General features: G+C 38.9%; 1 protein-coding gene across 2 annotated transcripts in view; it reads left to right on the top strand.

Annotated features, from left to right (window-relative positions):
* The window catches only part of phf12b (PHD finger protein 12b), a 73,195-nt gene that overhangs the window by 33,393 nt on the left and 12,328 nt on the right, over positions 1–27,474 (top strand). Inside the window, exons 5-10 of one of the 2 annotated variants that reach the window (XM_080210500.1) lie at positions 4,991–5,111; positions 19,749–19,878; positions 21,098–21,262; positions 23,728–23,886; positions 24,103–24,958; positions 26,595–26,729. In XM_080210500.1, coding sequence (XP_080066626.1) covers positions 4,991–5,111; positions 19,749–19,878; positions 21,098–21,262; positions 23,728–23,886; positions 24,103–24,958; positions 26,595–26,729 — 1,566 coding nt within the window. Of the gene's footprint in view, positions 1–4,990; positions 5,112–19,748; positions 19,882–21,097; positions 21,263–23,727; positions 23,887–24,102; positions 24,959–26,594; positions 26,730–27,474 lie in introns of both variants that reach the window. The other variant, XM_080210499.1, reaches the window with a different exon arrangement.

The raw sequence follows: 27,474 nt of genomic DNA on the forward strand, positions 1-27,474 counted from the left end.
ATATCTTTGTGTTACGTTCTGACTACCGAGTAGAACCCTTTGCATGTAGTCAGGTCAGGCTCAGTAATTTTATTTAAACGTGCTATTTACAGCACAGGCTGGACAGTGCAGAACAGTAGGCATGGGAAGTGTTCTACAAAATTACTGGCAAGGCATTATATGTATTTGTATGGGCCAATATCCTACACTTTTTACGTAGGGATAATGTGTGAACAACGAAACTAATTGAACCAGACTTGTTTGGTTCTTTAGTAACAGTCTGATTGCTGACCTCGATATAGAATGAAATCGATGTTTACAATTTATAATATCACATTTATGGTTGAGTTGATTTAAAGCTCTTTTCTCTCTTTCTCTCCCCCTCCCCACATTGCCTCCAATAAACTCTACTTTTTATTGATGTAAAACAATTAGCCAATGGAATAGAGGCCTGTGTTTTACTACAATTATAGACAAATACGAAAATACATTTCTAATAGCTAACTATAACATAGTGAGAATTCATCTCTGGGTGACTTACTGGAATTACAGCTGTATAAAGTAACTAAATATTTTCCATGTCATTTCCTAACAATCTTAGGAAATGTTCCAATCAAGGAATGATTCATTTACAGTGCTGCTGCAGAGGGGAAATGTGAATCTCTTGGCTATTCTACAAAATGCTTGTTGACCAGAGAAAAGGTTAGAAACTGAACTAGGTCAAATACTTAACATTTTGGGATTTTGAGTGCAGAATTTCTTCTGTTGCATAAAGAAGCACTCTGTTTTCATTACGTCCTGAAATTAGAATCCCCACGTAACTTTTCTAGATGTGTTGGAAAGCCACATCTGATGTTGGATGTTTAGGTTCAGTTTAAAGGTTGCCATGAGAAGAAACTGACAAATAGCAAAAATGTCGGTGAATTGATTTGTACAAACGCGGTCTGTGTTGTATCAATTCTTTCTTCCTCCCCAGTCGTCTTTGGCTATTTTTTTAATCAGATCCTCTGAAAATAAGCTGAATCAAAGTTATAAAGCAGCATATTTTTGTTGATTGCTGAGAAGTGCATGGAAAAGGTATTGGCTGAATTCTGTTTGATTATTCGCTGCTTTCTCACTGCTGCCGCTGTCGGGCGTTTCCATTAAACCTGCATTTTCATGAACAAAAGAATGGCTTAGAAAGCCAGTCGTAGAGTAATGGCCAGATAATCCGAATGTATTTTGTAAGGATAACCGGATTATTTCAGCAGGCTTCATGTGATTTTTCTAGCCTATTGTTGCATGTGCAGCAATAACAAGTGCTAATGTACAATAATATAAAGAGTGAATGATTATCTGTATCACATCTATATTTTTGTGAGGTATGTCCCTAAAAACAGAATTCAGGGCCTGTTTGTCCTTCCATTGATTGGTTAGAAGGCAAAACTGGTAGAGGCCTTCTACTGCAACTGACTCCATGTGAAACAAATTTGTTGTATTAGTCTAATAATTGTGGGAGGAAATAATCTTGTAATCCCATGCTGAAATACTCAAAATCTCTAGTCTTTGTTCTTGTGGAATAAAATTCAACCAGACAAGTATAAGGTGCATTTGGAGAGGTCAAACAAAGCAAGAGTTTGCATAATAAATGGGAGGATACTGAGAAGTAATGGAACTGAAGGACGTTGGAGTGAATGTCCTCAGATCCCTAAAGGTAGCAGGACAGGTTGAGGTGGTTAAGTAGGCAATATGGAATCCTTTCATTTAGCAGTGAAGATTTAAATTATAAGAGCAGGGAGTTAATACTGGAACTGTACAAAACTTGTAGTTAAGCCACAACTTGAGTAGCATGTGCAGTTCTGGTCACCTCATTACTGAAAGGATGTAATTACACTGGAGAGACTTACAAGGATATTGCCAGGACTGGAAAATGCAACCATGAGGAAAGATTGGATAGGCTGGTGATTTTTTTTTGAAATAGAGCAGATTTGATTAAAAGGTTTAAAATGATGAGAGGTCTAAATCGAGTGGATGGAAAGGGCGTATTTAGTCAATGATGAGAGGACGTGAATTTAAAGAACAATTCTCACCCACAGAGCGGTAGGATCTAGAACTCATTTCCTGAAAGGTTAGTAGAAGTAGAAACCTTCAACGCATTTAAGAAGTGTCTGGAAATGCACCTTGAATGCCATTAACACGCAGGGCTATGGACCAAATGTTGGAAAGTGGGATTCGCCGAGGTGGCTTTTTTCTTGGCTGGTAGCGACACAGTGAGTCAAGTGGCCTCTTTCAGTGCCGTAAGCTTTCTATGAAGACTGGCAAAATTCAATCTCTGCCTTTGTCACTTAACTCAATAAATGGGCCTCACTATATATTTTAGAGTTTTACTACTTTGGCATATATCGTTTTTAAAATGCATTCTAATTGATTTTAACAGATTACTGTTTCAAAACATATTTTATGATCTCTCCATTAAGTAATTTGATTTGATGTATCAGAGTCATTGACATCCACTGCATGAAAGGGATTATTCAGTCCATTGTGCCTGTGCTGACTTTACTGGAGTAATCCAAGATGAATCCGACTCCCCTGCCTTTTCTCCATAGCGTTCTATCATCTGCTTCAAATATTAATCCAAATTCCCATAAGACATAGTAATTTCTGTCACTTGGTGGCAAACCATTCCATGCTATAACAACCATCTGTCGAGACATTTCTCCTAATCTCCGTCCTTGTTCATTTAAATTGATAAATTTTCATCTTTGAGGAGAAGGAGATGTGGTAAATCCTCACTTAAAGCTGTAGTTGGATTTCAGAAAAGTGCAACCTTATGTGGAAGAACTTGTAAGTGAATTAGATTTTCCTTTTGCAACCAGTGTAAAGCTGTAGTTAGTGTCTATAGCACCTTTATCAGAAAAAAAATTAAAAGTTACTCTGTACATTGAAATACTTGACTAAATTCTAGTATTGGTAAATGAAATATTTTTAAAGTAAAATAAGTTTAAAAATAAAAATATGCCAACTTTCTACTTCCATCTTGCTGCCGATCCTGTTCGCCAAACCTTCTGATTACCCTGCTCCCTACTTGCTGATTCCCTCTCCCAAACCCTAGCAGTGCCCGAGGTCGCTGGGGTTAGCAGCGGCAGGCTTGAAGAACAGCTTTTTGACTTGCTGGAAAGGTGCGAAGAGGGAGGGTCAGGGAGCAGTGGAGGCCACTCCAAACTGGCACTGATTGGGTCATGATGTGGCTATGCTGGCGTTAGACTGAGGTAAACAGAGTAAAAAGTCTGACAACAGTTTTTGTCTAACCAATTTATTTGATAGTAAACTCACAAGCTTTTGGGGTTTGTCCCTGAACATGGGACAAACCCTGAAAGCTTGAGAGTTTACTATCAAATAAATTGGTTGGACTTGAACCTGGTGTTGTCAGACTTTTTACTGATTGGGTCATGCAGCCTTGCCTCAGACACAGCACAAAAGACCAAATACTATATCTAGGCTCCATTTCTATGGAAGTGGAATTACTTAAAATGGGGCAGTTTTAAATGAGGATTTACTTTGTCTTGTCCTTTTCACTATTAAATTTTTTACCCTCCGTTAAATCTCCTCATGGCATTTTCTGCTTCAGTGAAATAGTCATTCTTTAAAGCTGTAGTTTCCCATCCCTGGCATCAGTCTGTTGAATCTTATTTTTATAGTATGTATAACTTTACATTCATGCTGTAATGAACTGGTATATTGTTTTCTCGCTATGTCTTGAATAATTCACAATTACATTTTTATTCCACTGTATGACTTTAACTGCTTGCATTTTTAGAGAATTGCTTATTTGAACCCATAACTGTCTGTTCATTTCAGATTGTTTCCAGATTTAGTTTGGATTTCATGTATAAAATGAGGCTTGGCTCAAATGTAAAACTGTCCTATTGCCCCCACAGTAACACAATTTTTAAAAAGCCAACAAAGTTGTCTCAATTTTGTATAATGAATTCATCATAAACATGATTTCGAGTAGGTGATGGGGAAATCATCAGTGTTCCTGTTTTTGATTTTCTAACAGTAACCCCAAGTATGTTTGTATGTATCTATTAGTAATATGGTAATCTATTTTATGTTGGAGTATCCGTTGAGAGGATGAATTCAGGCTTGTTGTGATTCTCTTTCCACACCCACTAGATCTGTAACCCACCAATACGCAACAAAATTTGCACAATGGCCACCATGGCGGTGCATTAAAGGGCACCTATACAACAGCCCAGCCAGGAGTCAGTGTCTAGAGGAAGGGGGGAAATTAATTGAGAAATAAGTTGAAGTTTAAAACAAACCAGCTTCTGCCATTTTACCTACCAGAAGTGAATTTCTTTGAGTGCAATGTCTTTATTTGACCCATAAATAATTAACTCCATATTCTCTGAATCTTTACATTCATTTTAAAATAGTCTAAGCATAGCCTTGAAAGTGATTTTTGCTTTAACATAAGGAATTGTTATTTTGTAGACAACAAATTCTCAAAACTTAGCGATCTAACAATTTAAAAACAAGTTGGATTTGTATCGCATCTTTGTTCAAAGGACTTCACAGCAGCATTAAAAGTAAAAATTTGACACCAGCCGCAAAGGTAGGTACTAGTGCAAATAACCAACAATTTAGGACCAAAGGTGGATTTTAAGGAGTACCATTAGAAGAAGGAAAGAATGACCAAGTGTTTTAACAATGGAATTCCAGATCTGAAGACCTTGGCAGCTGAAGGCTTGGCTACCGCTGGTGAAGCAATTAAACACTGGGGTGAAGAACTAGAGTTGGAGGAGTGCAGATTTGTGAGGCTGGGGGAAATTAGAAATGACCCATGGAGTAATTGGAAACCACACTGGTTGTCGAACTACGAAGAAGTCCCCGCTTCCGTCTACTTGCCTACCCTAACTCTGTGTTGAAGCAAAAAAGGTTAAAGGCAATCTAACCATAGGATTAGAAACAATCACATAATCGAAACCAATCTTTACTGTAGATAATGACATAAAACTGTATTACACAGGTACCAGTAAAAGGAGACGAAAAGAGGAAACAACAGGGAAGAATGTGAAGAAGGCACAGCATGAACTAGACCACAATGGCCTAGTCCCATTGCCTGTCAAAGTTTGCTTCACTTGTAACAGGTGGGATTTAATTTCTACTTTTTTCTTGCAAAAAAAAGCGGAATCCTGAAAAATAAAATGGAACATGTGAAAAGTAGCGAGCTGTAAAAATCTTTCTGCAGTGCTGAACACTCAGACTTGACATGTTCAACCTTGACGTTATTGATTTCCTAGATAATTTTTCAGTTAATGCAAATTTGCTAAGATTCCTTTATCAGTTATAAATTTAGTTTATATCTGCATGATAATAGCCCACCTGTGTCTACTGCATAATGCTCAGGAAACTGTTTGCAGCTGGCAAACTGTAACTGGTTAACTAATCTGTTATGATGCTTGGCAGGTGCAGTTTTTCTTTGAGTACCCCACCATCTTAGACTAGTTGTGATCTTGTCATCTTGAGAATTGCAGGTAAAACTGCAGCCTCCACTTTCTGCTCAAAGTAAACCAACACATTTGAGCTACTAAAATACTGCAATTGAATGAATGCTAGGTGCTCATTTTGCATGTTAAAAATCCACTAGATGTTCCAACTATGGATAAGTCTGTAATTGTATTGAACAGAATTAAGACGTTCTACTGTGATGGTTTTTGAAATGTTAATCTTAATGTTCTATTTTGAAACATGATTTCTGAAGGAATTACAATTTTGTTTCAGTGGATATGACATTATTCCTCAGTGCTTTCTTAAAAGCTTTCTCATTTAAACATAAAATTGATGGGTGATTTATTTTCTTAAAATGGTAGATTCTGTTTAGGAAAGAGGTATCTGAGAAAATACAGTAGATCATGATAATGTCATTGGAACATTTAATCTGTGTTTGATTGCACTACTAGTCCTGTCCACAGGATAAATAATGACTAATCTAATCTAGTTCAAACTGTGAGAATCAAAGGTCAAAAATTGACCTTGCCATATTTGTGACATGACATTTGATTCTTACAAGTGTGATCCTCAGTTGGCTGAAGTAGTAATCTTTGGGTCATTAATCTCAATTTGTTTGAAGAGATCACAGAGGGGCTCTGGAAATGTTTCAGTAGTAAATGTAAACTTTATATCTTTATATTAATATAAGAAAACAAAAGGCAAACAGTGCTTTTTCAAAACAAAAGGGGGGAAGGTGTGATTGGCCAAACGAATTTTTGAAAAGTTCAGCTTTATTGTCTTTAAGAGGATATTACAAGGAAAGCTACTTTGATCCAGAATTATTTTGGTGTCATAGTGATACTAAATGAGGGAAGCTGGAATTTTCAAGAGTTTCCATCAAATAGTTTCTTTTAAAATCATATTTTATTTGCCTGAATTTCACAGACTTTTATGTCTTGTAATTTAACCAGGTGAATTGTATTTTAACAGAACCCTGTCTATGAAATGATTCTGTGAGCTTTAACTGTCTAAACTCAGAATCCCTTCTCCATTGTCATAAAATCTGGGTTATAATTTGACTTTCCTTGCCCCCATCTCTCTTCCCCCCCACCCACCCCCCCAACTCCCTACCAATGTTCACTTATTCTGATGGTCTGCAGATTCTGTTTAAACAGTGCTGACCTGTAACTTGAGTCTCCAAAAAGCAGTTTTTCAACTAATTACATGATGCTGTTAATTGCCAACGTGTGTATGTATGTATGTATATATATATATTTTATATATATGTATATATATATATGTATGTATGTCCGGCGTATAAGTCATTCAGGTGCTCGAGTGACTTCTCTTTGAAAAAAAATTAGGAACCGGTGATTCTTCTCTCTCCTTTCTTCCCCCACTTCTGAAAACCAAGAAAATATATTTAGAATCCTTGACCAGTGCCTGCCACTTAATTGACTTACATTTGGCCCCAATTCCCAGCTTACCAAATTTTAGAATTCTTGTGTTTAAATCACTAAATCAGTAACTCTCTCTAATCGTTACAACCTTGCCTCCTGAATATTCCATTGCTCTGACTCCAGTCAATCTGTCCTCATTTTACTTTAGCCCATTGTAACATAATTTACCTCATCATTTTTACTTCAGCTACTTAAGTTCCCATCTCTGGAGTTCCTTCCCTTGGTCTCCAACGTTCACTATTAAAAATATTGCTTGACTGAGTTTCTGATAAATCCTCCTTCATTTAGCTTAATGTCCATTTTCCTCACTAATTTGAAAAGAATTATTTATTAAAACTTAATTAAATTTGAAAAAGCCTTTGGATATTTTTCTACATTCAGAGCAATATAACTGCAAATTATTGTTAATTGTATAAATTAAGATATTGTTTTCTGTTTTTAAAAAAGGGGGGGAAAATACTTTGTACAATTAACAATCCGGTCCAATTTGCCAAAACATTCAACTTGTCAAATGACAGGACCAAAACTCTGTTGGAAATATAGAATTGGAAGAATCTGACTGGAAATGCACATCAAGCAGAACACTTTTGTTGAATTTTTCTGTCTCGACATGAACTGTTAATCACTCTATCCTTTTCAGATGTCAATCAACCTGTTGTTTGTTTCATCATTGTGTACTGTTAACATTTAAGAACCCTTAACTAATAACATATCTGTAGGAATAAAAATGGAAACTAATGGGACTGCAGAACAGTTAGCTTCTGTAAAATGAGATGAGTTATGACAGTTCGATGTGTACCAAGTGTTTGATTTGCAAACTTGTGTATAAAACATGCAGAAATTGTCACTATAGCTACAAAATACCATTGCTTTCTGGCAACGCTGATGTATATCTTCCCAGATCTTATTTGTATAGTTGTTACTATTTTCAGTTCTTCATTTTGGACTCTATAGCTGTAAATACACTTTTTCTTCTAGTTCCTTTTAAGTTGGCTCCTCTCTGCCTATTCCATCCCTTGTACGTAACCTTTACATAACAGTAGTATAGTCAATGTGTTTTAAGCTGCATTTTGGCCCTTTAAAATTGAAGAACAAAATAACTTTGCCAAACAATGGTGTCTTGTAGGAATAATCTTTGTGAACATGGTAGAATTGTATTGTTTAAAGAGTCACTGTACATTAACTTGACTAATTATGTCCCGGACTTTGTAGATTAACTGTTCAAAAGTTCTGTTTCGCTGCTAGTTTTACTTACCATGTTGTTGTTTACTTATAATTGTTTCGCAATAAATTTGTGGTTGAAAAAGAACTTTTTTTTGGAACCTGGAAAGTTGTCCTCCTTTTGTAAGGATCTGCAGCTGTGACACAGTCAATCTGATTCATATTTCTTACCACAGCATCTCTGTTCCCTTCCCTTTCCCTTCCTCCTGAGCAGTGATACAATAATAGTTTAATTCTGGACAAAAATTGAATGTCTTTTCTATTGGACTGAGTGAGCCACTGTTGGCCGACCCTGGGTAATCAAGGTGTTCAACTGAAATTCTCCTGGCAGTCGTTTTTTGTCTATGTGACACTTCTCAGACTCCGAAGGATTTTTTCAGCTAGTATTTCTAAGGAGATAAAGAAACTAAAATAGTCTGGAATACACATACATGCCTGTTCTTCTGCCCTTTCCTTTAATCTTGCAATTAAGTTTTTGTACAGAATTGAGTTTGGATAGAATTTCGCTGCTGTGCTGTGTTGTGTTAAAAGCAGGACAGAGACAGTTCACGTGAATCATTTCTGGGATGAAGAGTTTATCCTATGAAGAAAGGTTAACCAAGTTGGGCTTGTACCTGTTGGAGTTTAGAAAAATGAGAGGTGATCTTATTGAAATACAGAAGGTCCTGATGGCACTTGATAAGGTAGACACTGAGAGGTTGTTTCTACTTGTGGGAGAGACTAAAACTTGTAAACAAAGTTTAAGAATAAGATGGGGATGAGAATTTGCGCGGAGGGTGTGGAGAGTCTGCAGAAAGATCTAGATAGGCTGGGCGAATGGGCCAGGAAATGGCAAATGGAATTTAATGTTGGCAAGTGCGAGGTGGTCCACTTTGGTAGGAATAATGGTAGGAAGGACTATTACTTACGGGGCGAAAAACTGCAGCAGGCGACGGTGCAGAGGGACCTCGGGGTCCTTGTGCACGAGTCGCAAAAACCCAGCCTGCAGGTGCAGCAGGTGGTCAGGAAGGCTAATGGGATGCTGGCCTTCATAGCGAGGGGGATTGAATATAAAAGTAGGGAGGTCTTGCTGCAGCTGTATAGGGCATTGGGGAGGCCGCAGCTGGAGTACTGTGTGCAGTTTTGGGCGCCGTATTTACGCAAGGATATTTTGGCCTTGGAGGGAGTGCAGAGGAGGTTTACTAGGCTGATACCGGAGTTGAGGGGGTTGAGCTATGAGGAGAGGCTGAATAAACTAGGCTTGTACTCGTTAGAGTTTAGAAGAATGAGGGGAGATCTCATTGAGACGTATAAGACGATGAATGGGATGGATAGGATAGAGGTGGAGAGGCTCTTCCCACTCAGAAAGGACAGTAGGACTGGGGGGGGGGCGGTTTAGAACGGAGTTGAGGAGGAACTTCTTCACTCAAAGGGTGGTGAATTTCTGGAATTCTCTGCCCGTTGAAGTGGTGGAGGCTGCCTCGCTAAATATTTTTAAGACGCGGGTTGATGGGTTTTTGATAAGCGAGGGGATTAAGGGTTATGGGGAGAGGGCGGGAATGTGGAACTGAGACACGACAGATCAGCCATGATCTTATTGAATGGCGGGGCAGGCTGGAAGGGCTAGATGGCCTACTCCTGCTCCTATTTCTTATGTTCTTATTTGTTTTTCCAATGGGATCATTAGTTTGTGGGGCTGTGTTATTGAATTTATTCAAGACACAGTTAAACCGATCATTGATAGACTGGGAGTCTAGGGTTATGGAGGGGCAGACCAGAAATTGGAATGGAGACCACCACCAGATCAGCCTTGATTTTATTGAAAAGAATAGCAGGCTCAAAAAAGGCCTGTGTTCCTATGAATGAATCCTCATTATTCTAAATGAAAATCCATACTGACCATTTCATCAATTAGAAATGTGAAGCGTGTTGCCTTTTCCCTGTAAATGTAGCGAGCCAACAAAGTGTTTAGGAAAAGTCGCCTCTTGGAAGTAAAATATTTGAATGTAAAAACAACAATTTGATATCTTGAAAGTTTTTAAAAACTTGTAGCAAATTATAATTAGCTGCATGCTGATTTGCAATGTTACAACGTAGTAAATTAGTGAAAACGTACTAATAAAACACCAACTGTTTTCTTGGATCATTCACACTCCCAATTGTGGCACAGTAGTCCACACCTGCTTTGCTAAGCAAAGATGAATTAATTAGTAATTGAAAAAATATTCAGCGTGGAGATATTTTTGTTTGATTTCAATTCTAGTTGGTAGATAACTCAAATGAATCAACTTTTAACAGGAAAGCAGACTATTTGTAATTCATGCCAGACCAACTGTTGTTTTGTAGTTGTGTTTTAAAGCTACTATGCAACCATTGCTTTTAGGTGATATTTTTTCTCTAGCAGATCAGTGACCAGTGTCAAGCTTAGATCCTCTCTTGTTGGAGATGATCATTGCATGCCACTTGTGTGGGGCGCATTTACTTGCCACTTGTCAGTCCAAGCCTGTATATTGTCTAGGTATTACTGCATTTGGACATGAACTGCTTCAGTATCTGAGGAGTCGCAAATGGTGCTGTGCGTTGTGCAGTCGTTTGCAAACATCCCCCACCGAACCTGATGGAAGGGAGGTCGTTACTGAAGCAGGTGAAGATGGTTGGGCCCAGGACACCAGTTTCAGGAACACATGCAGTGATGTCCTGGGGCTGAGGTGATTGGCCTTCGACCACCACAATCATCATCTTTTGTGTCAGGTATGACTCCAGTGGAGAGTTTCCCCTCTGATTCCCATTGACTTGTTGTTCAGGGCAATCGCTCTGACCTCTGGCATTCAGCTTTTTTTGTCCACGTTTGAACCAAGGGTATAATGAGGTCAGGAGCTAGATGACCCTGGTGGAATCCAAACTAAGTGTCTATCAGCAGCTTTTTGCTTAGAAACTTGTAGCATGACTGTCCTTCACCAAATGACTGCTCCTTGAGCAGGTGTTATTAAATGCAGAAGTATTTTTGCCACTATATCACCAGAAAAACAGAGGCTCCGCTAAATTTTCTTGAGTAAATGAAAGACCAGGTGAGGTGATCAGCATCTCACAGCAGCAAGTTAGCAGATTTGATTCCCACTTTGCTGTAACTTTCATGGTTTCTGTATTTTTTTATAGACAAAGGATTGTTAAACTCAACCATGGTTTTCATGCTTGATTGCTATGCAATGAGCTGTTTCTAGAAAGGGTATATATGTGGTGTTTTATGTTGGGCACAAGTATGATCTTACCTGTGAATACTGTAATCCATCTGTGTTCACTGTCGACAGTCACGTAAAAACAGTGGTCACTTCGGAAAGTAATGTAGGCTGTCTGATCATGAAACCTGAGTTGACATCTTTGGGAGATGAATAAAGGGGAAAAAATAGATTGTTTTGTCAGCAGTTCTGGGATGCCGCCTCACATGGTTGGAATGTATAAAGGAAATTTTGAACAGTGCAAATGCTCTTTCTGAGACTGCACCTAGTGTAGAATTTAATCAAGTTTGCATTTTTCTTGAATATGTAACAGGTGATGAAGTAATTCAGTTGCTCACTAAGATGCAGGCATAAACCTGATGGGGCAGTGAATCATTTTGTGGCACATAATTTAAAGACAAATTTTGGATTAGTAACAGTATCACACACCCCAGTAAATTAAATATCTGGCACGTGGCCGTCAATAGCAAGCAGATTAACATACTCTATTGATCTTTCTCCTCTGGGACAGAGAGCACACTGGACATTTTAAGTACTTCTCTGATGTTTTGAATTGATGATCAGAATTTGTGGCTCTCATTCTGATCAATTAACTTTAATTTTTAATGACAATGCCAGTTTAGTTGAAATCCGGAAAGATTAAAGTTAAACTTGGTAACTGTAGTCTCAACAGATACTGGCTTAATGTATGCGTTAGCAATGCTCCATATCTGAAAGAAACTCATTTGCTCAAACTCCCTCTATGACAGACATATTATTTCTTGTGTAAGGAGACCAAAACTGCGCACACATATGGTTTCATCAATGCCCTATACAATTGCAGTAAGACATTCTTGCTCCAGTACTTAATTCCTCTTGCAATGAAGGCTACATACTATTTGCTTTACCAACTGTTGTCTTGATTTCATGACTGGTGTACGAGGGCACTCAGATCATCAACTTTCCCCAATCTATCACATTGAAGTAAGACTCTGCCATTCTATTTTTCCCGTCTAAGTGGATAACTTCACACTCGTTATTCTGCATCTGTCGTATTTCATTGAGTCATAGCATCCCTGTAGTGCAGGAGGAGGCTGTTTGGCCCATCGGGTCTGCAACGACAACAATCCCACCTAGACCCTGTCCCTGTAACCCCACTAATCGATGCACCCTGAGATATCAAGGGGCAATTTAGCATGGCGAATGCACCTAACCTGCACGTTGTTGGACTGGGGGAGAAAACCGGAGCACTGGGAGGAAACCCACACAGACACGGGGAGAACGTGCAAACTCGGCATCAACAATGACCCAAGCCACAAATCAAACCTATGGCTCAGGGTTTCGTAAGTAGCAGAGCAGCTACCTCGCTGCGATCTATTGAAAGTCATCCCTGGAGTTGGGAGGCCACAGTGCTTATCACTGTGCTGCCAAAGTTAACTTCTCTAAGTTGCCTTGAAGCCGCTTTAGTTACACATTCCTCTCAATTCTACCTTGTGGGATGGAGTTCCATCTCCATTTTGAATATCATGATCATCTTGCTGGGAATTTGACAGTTTTTTGCCTTTTTACCATTACACAGGCCAGTTAGCATAACACTTTCAAGCGTGTGAACATTTAGTTATGCTGGAGTGGTTCTTGTTGAACCTTAAGGATTATCCTCTAACACTTTTTTTGTTCAAAGATGTAACTTGGATCTTTCTTGACTCAACATTAACTATGGTTCTCTCCTGATGGATGCTGGCAGACTTCCTGGGGCTGTTTCCATCCAGCTTCTTTGGCCTTGTTTCAGATTCCAACATCTGCCATATTCTTGCTTACTCCTACCACCTTGATTGTTAACTTCATCCTCTTGACATTCAGGAGACAGTGGCATAGTGGTAATCTCACTGGATTAGACCCAGGGTAATGCTTTGGGGACCCGGGTTTGAATCCCACTACAACGTTGTGAAATTTGAATCCAATAAAAAAAATCTGAAATTAAAAATTTAACGATGACCAGAAAACATGGTCAATAGTTGTTTTTAAGAGGGAAAGAAACCTGCCACCCTCACCTAATCTGGCCTATATGCGACTCCAGGTCCATAGTAGCAGATTTTTAAGTGTCCTCGGAACTCGACATTTTCAGTTCAAGGGCAATTTGGGATGCCCACATCCCATGATCAAATAAAACAAAGTAAATTTCTGCTGAATTGATGTCAAGTTCAGATTCTCATTATGAGACATGCTCTTTAAAAGTAAGGTAGAAACTTTTGAAACCTAACTGGATTTGTTTTCATGAGCCCTTAAGGATACTGAAAATTGTTTTAGTCCCCTTGTTAACTGCTTTAGCAACAAAATAAAGATAATATGACTGAATAGTGAGATGAAAATGAAGTTGTGCACACCAGTGTTTGAATTTCAAAAAATGCCATTGCAAAAGTTTTGTTTTTTGGCAATTGTACATTTGCTGACAAGGAAATGCAAAACTTCTGGTGATGCTTTTGAATAAGTTTTCACTCCATTCAATTTTATTGTTGGGCTTTTGAATTTTGGGTCAGTTTGTCTTTCTAATACCTTCTTCATCTTCTGTGTAATGAAGAGCTTTGCCCAATTCAATTCCTATTTTCGGGTTTAACTGTGCGAACGTGATGTTTGAGATTTCAGTCTGATTTCTGAAGTAACTTCAGTTGTGTTTTGAATCGTACAAGGAGCAAATTCTGTCTGAGCAGCCTTTTGGTATGTTTTCGTTCTTTTGCCGCAGTCAAAAAACAGAGGTTGTTTTGTTAGTTTCATACTTAACTGGTCATCCTGAAGCTTTATTTCTTAGTATAGTTTTAAAATTCTTTTTGCCTCTTCCCATGAATCAACTGTTTTCTCCTTTGAATTTAACCACAAAGTGCTTGTGGTACTTTCTTCCCCATTTTTCTCTTTGGTCCTGCACGTCATTCTCAGTCAAGACTGCTTTGCCAACCCAGTTCTCTGGATGTAGTGTGTTGTGCATTAACCTGATGTGCCTTTTTATTGGAAGTTTTACTTTTTTAATAAATGTCGGTGGTATCTCAGTAAATTAGAGAACATTGTACAATGAAATAAGTTAATTTTATTGCTTAAACTGTCACAACAATGTTTGCCTTTTCCTTTTTTCAAAACCAGACACATGGGATGCAAACAGATGAATTAGGAGCAGGTCACTTGTTCCCTCAAGCCTGCTCCGCCATTCAATAAGATCTTGGCTGATCAAATTTTAACTTCAATTTCACATTCTTGCCTATCCCCAATAAGCTTTCACCCTTTTGTGGAATCATAGAGTCTTTTCGGTCCATCGAGCCTGCGCCCAACAACAATTCCACCCAGATCCTTTCCCTGTTACTCCACTTAATTACCCTGCTAGTATCCCCGATACCAAAGGACAATTTAGCATGACCAATTAATCTAACCTGCACATCTTTGGACTCTAGGAGGAAACTGGAACACCCAGAGGAAGCTCACGCAGATAGAGGGAGAACTTATTGTTTATCGCAAAAGTATCTGCTCCTACTTAAAGATATTCAAAAATTCTGCCTCAACCAACTTTTGAGGAAGAGAATCCCAGTCTCACAACCTCAGGCAACCCCTTAAAATGGATTAGTTCCAGATTTTCCAACAAGATGAACCGTCCATTCCAAATCCACCTTGTCAAGTCCCTGAGAATCTGGTTTCCATCAAGTTGATCTTATTCTTCTAAACACCGATGGATACAAGCCTGTCCAGTCTTCCTCGCAAGATAACCTGCCCGCGCGAAAAACTGCAGCAGGCGACGGTGCAGAGGGACCTCGGGGTCCTTGTGCATGAGTCGCAAAAACCCAGCTTGCAGGTGCAGCAGGTGGTCAGGAAGGCGAATGGGATGCTGGCCTTCATAGCGAGGGGGATTGAATATAAAAGTAGGGAGGTCTTGCTGCAGCTGTATAGGGCATTGGTGAGGCCGCAGCTGGAGTACTGTGTGCAGTTTTGGGCGCCGCACCTGCGCAAGGATATTTTAGCCCTGGAGGGAGTGCAGAGGAGGTTTACTAGGCTGATACCGGAGTTGAGGGGATTGAGCTATGAGGAGAGGCTGAATAAACTGGGCTTGTACTCGTTAGAGTTTAGAAGAATGAGGGGAGATCTCATTGAGACGTATAAGATGATGAATGGGATGGATAGGATAGAGGTGGAGAGACTCTTCCCGCTCAAAAAAGACAGTAGGACTAGGGGGCACAGCCTCAAGATAAAGGGGAGGTGGTTTAGAACGGAGTTGAGGAGGAACTTCTTCACTCAAAGGGTGGTGAATCTCTGGAATTCTCTGCCCGTTGAAGTGGTGGAGGCTGCCTCGCTAAATATTTTTAAGAAGCGGGTTGATGGGTTCTTGATAAGAGAGGGGATTAAGGGTTATGGGGAGAGGGCGGGAAAGTGGAACTGAGCCACGACAGATCAGCCATGATCTTATTGAATGGCGGGGCAGGCTGGAAGGGCTAGATGGCCTACTCCTGCTCCTATTTCTTATGTTCTTATGTTCTAGGTACTAATCTGCTAAACTCTCTCACAACTGATTCAAGTGCATTTAAATTTTGAGTAGGCCAGATGTGATCTCAACAACGTTATGTATGTTTTAAGAATAACTTCCCAATAAACAGCATTCTATTACTTTCTGCATGTACAAGCTCACTTTTTACAAATCAGGTCTACAGTCTTAACCATTTAGATAGCGTGCTTCTTTTTCTTATCCTGCCCAATTGGACAACCTCACATTTAACTGCATTATACCCACTCACCTCACCCATCTATATCTTTTTGTAGTTACGTCCTCTTCAGAACTTATTTTCCCCTCTGTCCTTGTTGCAGATCTAGCAACCGGTCTATCAGTTCCTTCATCCAAATCATAAACTAAGAAATTGAGGCCTAAACACTAATCCCTGTGGCACACCATTTGTCACATCATGCCAACCAGAAAATGACCTTTATGCCCACTGTTTTTCCTGTCAGTTAGCCATATGTTACCCCTGCACCACGAGCTTTTATTATGAGCAATAACCTGAGATATCTTATCAAATGCCTCTTGAAAATAAAATCTATATTTGGAACATCCATCAGTTCCCCATTATCCACAACATATATTGCTACTTCAAAAAATTGGTGATGGTGATTTCCCTTTCACAAAACCATGTTGACTCTGCCTGATTACCCTAAATTAATTCAAGTGCCCTGTTACAACCTCTCCATTCATAACTTCCCTATTTTCCCTATGGCAGTTATTAAACTTACTGGCCTATGGTTTTCTGTTTTCTGTTTCCCTCCCTTTTTTGAATAATAGTTTTCATTGTTGATTACGATCCAATAAGCTGTCCCCAAAAAGGGTGTATATGTTGGGTTCAAGTGTGATATTATGGTGAATACTGTCATCCATCTGCGTTCACTGTCTAGAGTCACATAAAAGCAGTGGTCAATTTAGAAATCAGTGTAGGTCTTCTGATTGTGAAACATAAGCTGACAGCTCTGGGAGATGAATAAAGGGAGAAAAAAATAACTGGCCAGTTTTTTGTGTGAGCACTTCTGGCGTGTAGCCTCACCTGGTGAGAATGCATGGAAGGAATATTGGAATGTGCAAATGCACTTGTAGGTTTGAACAAATACTCTAGGACATGTACCCATAATCTGTGTTCGTACTTAAGTGTAGACTGAGGTTCGAGGGGTATTGCATGTCTAATAGCATCAGTGACTTCTGTTTCTTATAATATTTAGAAATATTCTTGTTTTTACGAATGTCTCTTCCAAAAAAAAGCAGAATATTTAATAGAGATCTTATCTGCTTGGTTATGGTGGGTGTTCAAGTTCTCATGAGATTATTTAAAGAGAAATGGGGAGTTCTGTTGCCTTCGACAATCTTGCACAATATCAAAAAGTAGAATAATTTGTCATTCACTTTTTTGCTATTTATTGGATTTTGTGTACAAAAAAGTCATTGTATTTGCCTGCATAATAATCTCAGGCTGCCCCCTTGGGTTGATGGAAAAAGTTCCTTGCCATTATTTTAACGAAGAGAGATTTTCCCCCAGAGTCCTGGCCAGCATTTATTATTCTGCCATCGTCACTCAACCAGACTATTTGATGGTTATCACCTTCCTGCTTTTAAGAACTTGCATGCAAATTGACTACCAACATTACAATAGTAACTACACTTAAAAGTATTTGAGGGCAGCCTAAGGCCACGAGAGGTGATGTGCAGGTGCAAGTCTTCATTCTATGTAATTGACATGACCAGTGCTTTTGGACTTGCTAGCAAAATGTGTTGCTTTTTAAATCAAGTCAGCATTGGTCCAGGATCTTGAATCTAGCAAATGCAGAACAGAAAAATTGGCATACCGATCTTCCTATTTTGCCATCGCGCTGCTGAGAACAGGCAGAAATTGCCCAAAAAGCTGATTGCTGTTTCATGTAATTATCAAACGATGTCTTAAGGAACAACATTCTAATCACCCCAACTTGTCTCAGAAATGTTCCATTGAAGAACCAAACCTTTAAATTGTCCCCCATTGCAGTGAGGGGACCTGCACTTATTTTAATTTGACATTTGTTCAAAACTTGTTGTTTACTCCTCAAGAATTGATCTCGGTGCTCAGCTTTTGCCTACTTGAACACAAATAATGCCAGACCCATCACCTTCCAATCTCCAAACTTGGAGGAGGGAAAGGCTAAGTATTCACCTTGGTTCAGTATCTAGTCCAGTCTGATAAGAAACTTGAATGACTCACCATCAGCATTATCTTGGATTTTTGAAGTGTGGGTACCTGGTCAGCTTGCACCATCTTGGAAGGGACATAGTTTCCCATTATGTAAAACCTTGAAAAGCTAAGCTGTTTTGCAAGCAGGAGTGAAGTGGCATACATAACTTGGTGTTTGTTAAATAATAACACCAAGTTTAATTACTGCATCATGTTAGCAGTCATGCAGGGTTTTGCTTTCTGATCCTGCTGTTTGTCAATAACTGTAATTCCAGGCATTTGTGTTGAATATTGAATCGTACAGTCCTTTACAGGACATCAAATTAAGGTAACGGAAAATGCTTAAATTCCTATGCATAGAATTAACCCCAGGGACAAGATCCTGGTGTGTTAAAAGACTGAATCCATATCCTATTTGTAATAGAAAAAATCTTGTTAAATCTCCCAGTGCTCCCCCCGCCCCCCGCCATGACTCCCAAATGCCTTGAGACAAATAATCACAATCCGGTTCTACCTTGGAAGTTGTATAACCCAAAAAGGACACGGTAAAATACAAGCTATTATCTGGCATAGAGAACGTAACCCTGGCCAGATGCATCAAAGGAACAGGACAACAGGGGATAATTTCAGTGATAATAAAGAGCAATTTCAAGACCGTGAACAGGAAGTATATTTTCATGGAAAAACATGATCATCAGCTGAAATGTGGTGCTTGGAAGAGCATTTTAGTCTAGGACTGTTCAAGAATAGCTGGATGATATAACCAGATGACAGCAGGATCAATATCCTGGAAAAATGAAATCAAATGGAGTAAAGAGTCATCTTCATCCAAGCCTTGTGATCAATTCTGTCTGTTTAAAAGAGCTGCTATTACATTTCAAAGGCATTTTATCATTAGCTTTATGGGGCTTTCTCCAGGTGACTAAATAATGCATGGAGGTAAAAGGCAGAAGTACACTTTGGGGAAATTCTCCAACTATTGGAGCAGAAGAGTTGAGTACTGATAATTATTCAGTACTTGGCAGGCACGGTAAAATTTGGTGGTGTAACTGTTGAACATAGGTGCATATCATGTGTGTGAACTGTAAGAGATGCCTGATATTAGAAAATGGAATACATTCATATCTACCGCTTAATTGGCTGACAACAGAATTTTAGTGCCATACCCCACACTGTATAGGAATCCTTTAATTCATTTACTTGAGGATAACATTTTAGTAATGGGACAGCAATCTGTCGTTTTTGTTTTAACAAGGTAGCACGGTGGCATCTAGATTGCTTCATTTAATATGAATATTGTATGGACCTATGAAGGCACATATTCCTCATCTTGCTTATCTCTGGGGTCAATCACATGAAACAAAGTCAACAGGCTATCATGTATGCCAAAACATGAAATTGTTTGAGTTTCCATTTATTGAAATAGATAGATAAAATGTTGAGAAGGCTTTCTAATGTGTGCAATTCTTGCCATCCAATTTTCCTTTGTGCACACTACTCGTGCAACCCTCTCCCTTGGTGTATGGAAGGGAAAATCTGTTCTTATTTTCATTTTCTCCTTTTTCCCTTCATGGTTTATCTGTAAGTTAAAGTTTTATAAGTTGCTATCTAAGTTTAGATGAACTGCATTTGTCCAGTTTTCTGCCTTTCATGTTTCTGCTTATACCTAAGAGATGGCATTACAATGTGATATTATTGCTTCCTAGGAGTTGTAGAGTGGCTCCCCTTGTCCAGTGTGATTACTGCCCATTATTGTTTCACATGGACTGCCTGGAACCACCTCTAACTGCAATGCCAACAGGGAGATGGATGTGCCCCAATCACATCGAACATGTGGTAGTAAGCAATTTTACATTCCTGTCAAATATCCAAATCTTCTTTAGTTTTGTATTTTATGATGAATTGAGAGTGATTATCATTTGTGCTATATACTTTACTGTATTGTTTCTGTAGGCAATACACATGTTTGCTAATGCCTGAGAAAGGAATACCCAAATAATTTACAAGTAGGTTTGAGGACAGGTATTGATGCTTATTAACCTTTTTTAAAAATATGTTGGAAGCATTTCCAGTATATATATTTTTCAAGGCTTGGATATCCTTCCTTGTAGAAATGTGTTCTCATTTTCGATCTTCATCTCATCCTCCTGGATTAGAGGCATTGCATAAAGTGACTCTAGGGTATTTCATGAGAATCAGGAGCACTTTCAAAAAGAAACCTAGAAATTGGCCTTTTGAGTAACAAAAGTAGCTTGTCCTGTCATTTCCAAGTTCAGATACATTAAAATCAGCGTTCATGATAGCACTAGCATGCACTTTTAAATTTCCTTGTGTTGGTTTTGCAAAAGATTCTTTGTGTTTTTGCAAATCTGATATTTTATTTTGGGCCAGCTGCCATTGCTGTCTTGAACTGATCATAGAGGCATGGGAGGGTGTGAGTCAGGCATCACCTTTACTCTGATTTATTCAGCCTCCACTAGCACCATTGGACCATCAATAAAACAGAGAATTCAACAAGGATTAAAAATGTATCCCAAATTGACGACGCAATGTATTGTGTCTCTTCCTGAAACTTGAGGTGTTTTCCCATCCAGTGAGTAGTGTTTACGAATTAATGCACCAGAACAAGTTTCAGTTCACAATCTAGGACCAGAATTCTAGCCTCTTCTAAATTCAGACCTAACCTGCAGGTTGGATTCTCCGGCCCTGCTGCAACGAGCGGAGATTTGACGGAGCACCAAATTCTCCATTCTTGCTGGCAGGGCATACAAGACCGGAGAATTCCGCCTTGACTTCCTTATATTTTAAAAGTAAAGAACTAATGAAGTTGAAAGAAGATATGAATTTATGCCATGTATTCCTTAACATGTCTGAACAGTGGTTTTTAATTTTCTTATCTACTGAAAACATAGTTCTAGTTGTGGTTGTTGTGATAATGCTCTCTGATGCATGCACTTCACGTGTTTAACTTAGAAATGAGAAATGCAATTGAAGTGAATTATTAATTGTCTGAGCCAAATAGAATCTTGTTAAATTTAATTTAATTTCCATTCAGCTTAATCAGAAGAACATGACATTAAGCAATAGGTGCAGGATATTTGACAAGTTTCAAGACCGTATATCACAGCACGCAGTCAAGATAGACTTTCTAAACAAGATCCACAGGAAGCATCCACCCAATCGCCGACATACAAAGCCAGTGAAGAGGAAAAACACGAAAGTAAGTGTTACTCTGATATAGACTTCTTGTGCTGTACTGTGCAATTTTGCATAGGAAAATTAAACAATCACTTGAAGTGCTGTATTGCTGTCCAGTTAGGTTGAATTACCTCGCGTTCGTAAAAAGAATGAGGTTCTGAGGTCAGCTGTTTTTTTGTCAGTGTGGGAGGTTTTTTAAAATTTCAGCACTATTGATGCCACCTGAAAATGTCAGTGACTAAACCCATTATACAATCCAAGAATATGTGAAGAATGTTTATTTCTAAATACATACTTGAAGTGCCAGTGGCTGCAGAGGAATATATGTATGTATTGAGCTTTGAATATTTAATATTCCTTTCCGTCTCATCCCTAATGGGATCAGCACTGACCAGAAATTTACCGGAACCTTCTATTCTGAGAGATATCATTGCAGAACCGTCTGGGAGCAAAATATTAAAATTTTAACAGATTTGTGAAGAATGCATCAGTGAATTAATGGTGCAATTTGATAGCATTCTGTATGGCTTTGTTTTTACAGACTTATTTAAGACAACTCTTAAAACTCCTTGTGTAGCCTTCCTAGTTTGAAGCATGATCTACACTATACTTTTGATGTGTGTGGACATGGACATATTTTCTTGGTTACCTCCATTCAGTTTCCACATTGTCTGATGAGTGCTAGAAATAGGGTTCAATGGGAACTAGCTATTTTATTTTAGTCTACCCAAAACACAGTAAAGAAAGGAAACGTTCAGATTAAACGTTCATTGTTCATGCTCCTCCCATTTAATTTAGTTTGTATTAAGATGCTGTAGCACTGTTTGCAATTAATATTATACACCTGCTCAATGTTAGGAACCTTTTGAAAGATGAGCTAATATTTTGGTGTTAATATAAATAGGTTTAGCTATTTATTGTCACTTTTTTATTCATTTCCAGCAGGATAGTGCAGATGATTAATATCTGCTGTAACTAGAAACATAAGTGCTGGATTCTTGAGTATTATTATATCCTTTTAAGGATCCTAACATTTGCAGAGGAACTAAACGTCTGAGTGGAATTCCTTTTGTTGCAGTTAATATTTTCTCCATTCAGTTACTGTGAATGTTTAATTATTGTTCCTCTGATCTAAGCACTCTATGATCATTTATTTAGGCTACCTGGGTTGCCATGACATTTTTCCTGCTAAGAATTATGGGTAAGTGATCAAGGACACAAAGTCCTGTGCAAGTCCCCTTCCCTTCTCTTCCTCCCCCCTCAAATACTAAGTAATTTAATCAGATTAGCATTGTGTCACAAGAGGAAGAATTTATACATTAATTGTGGGTTGGCTGTGATACGTCTAGCAATGACTCATAGTGTAGATATTCCAAGTCAGGTTGCCTAACCAAGTGAGTGCTTTTACCAGAGGAATGAAAAATGGTTGAGAAGGGAACTGAGGAAGTTGCTTTGAAAAGTGGCACCAATCTGACTTCCTAGTTCATTTGTATTATTTTACCTCGTAAATAATCGATTTGACTTTCATTGGAATTTCTTAATATATCAACTTCAGTTTTGTATGGAACTGTTGAAGTTTCTTTGGAAACTTGAATATTCTTAGTGGTCTAAATCTTTCCACTAGTCTGTTTTAAGCCAAGTATTGGTGAAATATAATGTGGAAATAACTGAATCTCTGCTTGCTTAAATGCAGAGCTGAAGTAAGACGTGATCTCACCAAATGTCAGATCGCACTGAAGGTTACTCCTCACTCTTTCCTGGTCACTGAATCAGTATCATGATCTTGAAGGGAGGTTGTTAATCTGCAGATGGACTCAAGTGAAAATTGTTCGTGGGTTTTCTTTCACCTTCAATATTTACCTTTATAAATGAAGAACTTGGGCTAGAAACTTACTTTTGAAGTTCATGGGACCCACACTAACGTTGGCTAGACTGAAAATTATTAATACGACCAAAATTTGGTGTTTGTGTGAGTAAACCAAGGTGGCATTCGAAATTGCCTTTTCCCCTTCCCACTTGCAGAGGAGAGCCATCTTGTCTTGGTGTATCTTTAGGTTAAAAAGTTCGAAGGGTTGGAGTGATGCAGTTATTGTATTCCAAAGATGGTAGCTATCCAGAAGTCTTCAGTATAATGCAGACACAATGCAGCTGAAATTAATGTAAATATCTTGGAGATTGGAGATAGAATGGGTTGGGGCATGAATTCTAGTAAACTTAGTGTCTACTTTAGGAAATTCTTGACTCATATCTCCTGACTTAATGTTGGTAGTTTTTCTTCATACCAGGACTAAAAAAATGCAGTAGTTGTAATACCTGGTTGGCTTCCGTGTAACTTCAAATATCAGAGACTGTTGTAGGTTGGATTAAAACAAAAGTTGTCAATTGCAGCAAATGACTTTTAAATCTGTATTGCAGCTTCAGTTTGGTTTGGTGGCCCTTTTAAACTCAATTCAACATGTGACAAATTTCATTTATCTTTCTTTTAAGGTTCCTGAAGCAATTAAGGCCCAGTACCAGTATCCACCTCCTCTCCTTCCACCGGCAGGAATCCGTGATGGAGAGCTGATATGTAACGAGACTCCTACTGAGTCACAAAAGCACCTTTCCAACTATGAGCACTTTGCTACTGAAGAAGAACAACAGGAGGTAATAAGTTCAGCGTTATCAATTGACTGGCAAGTTTCTTTCAATGAAACCCTGAAGTTTTCAACTAATTGCTCTGCTCAGCTGAACATATACTCTTTATAATTAATTTATTGTTGGATAGAAAGCTATGGCTTATTATGTGATGTTTACCTGTGAACCATGTTTCCCTTGAACCGTTTCTCTTTTAACAAGCGTTTTTTTTTAATTTTCCTTTAGTGGCTTCGTAGTGTTGTTGCACTTCAATGCAGCATATTCAAACATTTATCTGCTAAGCAGATGCCATTATTTTGGGACAGTGAAAAGGCTGATGTTAAGCCTTGTGTCACAGTCCAGTGTTCAGCGGACAGCTCTTTAAACACCGCGCATCAGACAGCTGGAAAGAAACCATCATCCTCCCCTTCTCCGACGACATGCAATGTTACATGCACCTCAGGGACCAATAGCCAGAATTCTTCAGGTTCCTCTGTATCTCAGCAGCCTGGTGCTGCCACGGCACAGGAAGAAAATGCCCATAGTTTATATTCAGAGACCTCATGCAAGACATCAAGTAGTGGAACTTCGAATGGACCTTTGTCAGCAGAGGTCAAAGTAAATGGACCTTTCCCATGCACCATTTCATCAGAACCGTCCAGACAGCTGGCAGACACACAGAGACCAAAGGGACCATTAACACAGGTGCCAAGCCAGATATCTGGACAAGCCTGGCTGCATTCTCAGCTGAGACCAGCTACACCACCAGCAGCCAGCAATCTCCAAAATCATTTTGTGGGAACGCTTGTCAAATCGGAGAATGTAGGAGGACCTGTTTCTTGCTTGCAGCGAATTCCTGTCAGTGTGTCAAGCGTGCCCGCTTCTTTATCTACTTCATGTGCCAGTTCTGAGATCACCAGCAGCTCACAATTTAAGAGCACTGCCTCAGTTCAGATTGCTGGGCGACCTACCACGTTTATGGCAAAGGTTGTTACAACATCCTCTGCTATCGCCAGGGCCATCACTCCTCCAAGAGCAACAGGAGATAGTGTTTCAACAGCATTGGGACCTTCACGAAACCTAATTTCACCAGCAGCTACAGGTGAGTGTCATCTTTGTTAACTAGCAAAATCTCATTTTGTGTGAACAAAAATATTTCAACCACAAAACAAGTTCTTAAACTAATTAATTTCATGACATTTGGACTGCTTCTTTAAATAAATCTGGATAAGCCTATCAAGCTAGAGCTTTGAAAAATGTAGAGTGAATCCTATTCCTAAAAGTCCATCCCATTTATGCATCATACCCATAAATATTTCTACATGACGATATTAATTTTTGAGTGCAAGACGCATTATATCAATTATAGCGACAGGCCAATTGCATTTTGAAGGAACTCTGTTCTCTTCTCGACCAGACATAGGAGCTGATCTGTTGTTGTCCATCCCAAAGAAGCATATTATGTTAGAGTATATGGACAGATTGTAGCACTCCTATTTACTTAATGTGTGCCATTTTTCAAGTATTGAATTTAGTTGCAGACCAGTGTTTTCAATGCGTGTTCACTATGAGGCTTTATTATCAGCACAACATCGCTAAAGTAAGTATGGGGCTTACGTAGAATCATAGAAAAACTACAGCACAAACAGGCCCTTTGGCCCACAAGTTGCGCCAATCATATCTCTACCTACTAGGCTTACCTATAACCATCAATCCTATTAAGTCCCATATACTTATCCAGAAGTCTCTTAAAAGACCCTAATGAATTTGCCTCCACCACCACCTACGGCAGCCGATTCCACTCGCCCACCACCCTCTGAGTGAAAAACTTACCCCAACATCTCCTCTGTACCTACTCCCCAGCACCTTAAACCTGTGTTGTCTTGTGGCAGCCATTTCAGCCCTGGAGAAAAGCCTCAGAGTCCACTTGATCAATACCTCTCATCATCTTATAGACCTTTAGAATGAGAGGAGCATGTGGGATGAGTTCACAAAATCTGATGATTGAGTTTGTGTAGAAAATTCGTTAAATCTTTACAGATGTAGTTATTTGAGTCTAAATTCAATCGCATATTCTCAGCACAAGCATTATGGTTGGGAGTTGTTAAATTGGAATACAAACAAAAATTGCTGGACGTGAACATAGAGCAGGCTTGGTGGCATCTGTGGAGAGAGAAACACAGTTGATGTTTTGGATCTCTGATCTTCAGAATTCATCTATTATTTCAGATTTCCTGTGTCCGTAGTATTTTGCCTTTGGATTAGTTGTTAAATGGTGCTTGGAAGGGTGCAGAATAAGCTTGGGAGGGTACAGAATAAACACAAGTTTTCCACAGTTACAAATTGGCAATTGTGTCCAATAATAATTTTCAATATTCTTTGAATTCTTCAACATTAACGGATCTTGTGATTTTAAAATGTCTATTTTTTTGTCTTTTTGTCTACAATTCAAGGACATTGTACACTCGTGTTAGAATGTGTCTTTCACTATACAGCTAAGATGACCGATTCAGAGACTGAAATGTTAGTTAAAATACTGGATATACTAAAGCCATCAAGTTGCAGTAAATTGACTTTTCTATTCTTTGACTGCTAAGAGTCTAGTGCAAATTCTACATTGAATAATGGTGTATAGTGCCTGCTGCCTGACATGTTTGGCTGTGTTGGAGTTTGACACCGAACTTGGGAGTTTCTGCTCCTGGGCTGGTTATAAATAATATGTATATTTTTCATAATAGGTAAAGTGAGTCCAACTGTGCTGTCTACAAGCATGTCCTTGGGAAACAAACCAGTTCCCTTGACGACAACTTCAAATTCTACAATCATGTTTGACCTTGCAAACTCCCTGCAGGCAGCTATGGAAGGAAGTGGAGGTAAATAAACACTTTTTGTAAATTCCTCTGAGAACTTGTTTCTCCAGTTGACTTACCATTTAGCAGATGGAAGGCTTTGAAACTGGGTTAGAAATGCATTGCACACCATGCCTACCGATTGGTCCAAGATCTCTAAAAATGCACGACACTTTTTAAAATTTTGACTAATAAGGTTTCTTCTCGGAAGCCTTCAGTTAAGGGAGCAGCTTGTGTAATGGATGCACTTTAACACTGTGTTAAGTAATCTCTCAAATTTTGCATACCTGGTGACATTATCAAGCAAGATACATATTGCATTGTTCACTCCTGGATCTTAAAGTACCTATACAATTCACCTTTGCTGTTGCTGAGTTGCCATGTAATTAGTTGTGTATGAAATGCAGACATGTTTTGAAGCATCAGCCTGACACAGACTTCTGTCTACTTGTTGGTCTCATTATTGCTTTCCACACTGATATCAATGGAGGCACAACAAAGTGTGTTTGAATTTAGCAAGCAGATGGAAGAAGCCCCAGGTCAAACATCAGCTCCCTGATTCCACTACTGCTCGTTCACAAGTTCTGTCTTGGGAGGCCAAGACATTGTTCTAGGAACCTCTGTGGACTTGTACTCAATTGATTTGTCAGTATTAACTTGAAGCAGATATATTTAGTTGTACATATACCAAATGACCGAGCTATTAATTAGCTCTGCAGAAACTAAGGAAGTATTCTCCAATGCTCGTGTACAAGCTACTCGTCCGCTT

This window comes from Carcharhinus amblyrhynchos, chromosome 23 (genome assembly GCF_965287045.1).
Source record: "Carcharhinus amblyrhynchos chromosome 23, sCarAmb.v2.hapA, whole genome shotgun sequence".
Taxonomy (NCBI): Eukaryota; Metazoa; Chordata; class Chondrichthyes; order Carcharhiniformes; family Carcharhinidae; genus Carcharhinus; species Carcharhinus amblyrhynchos.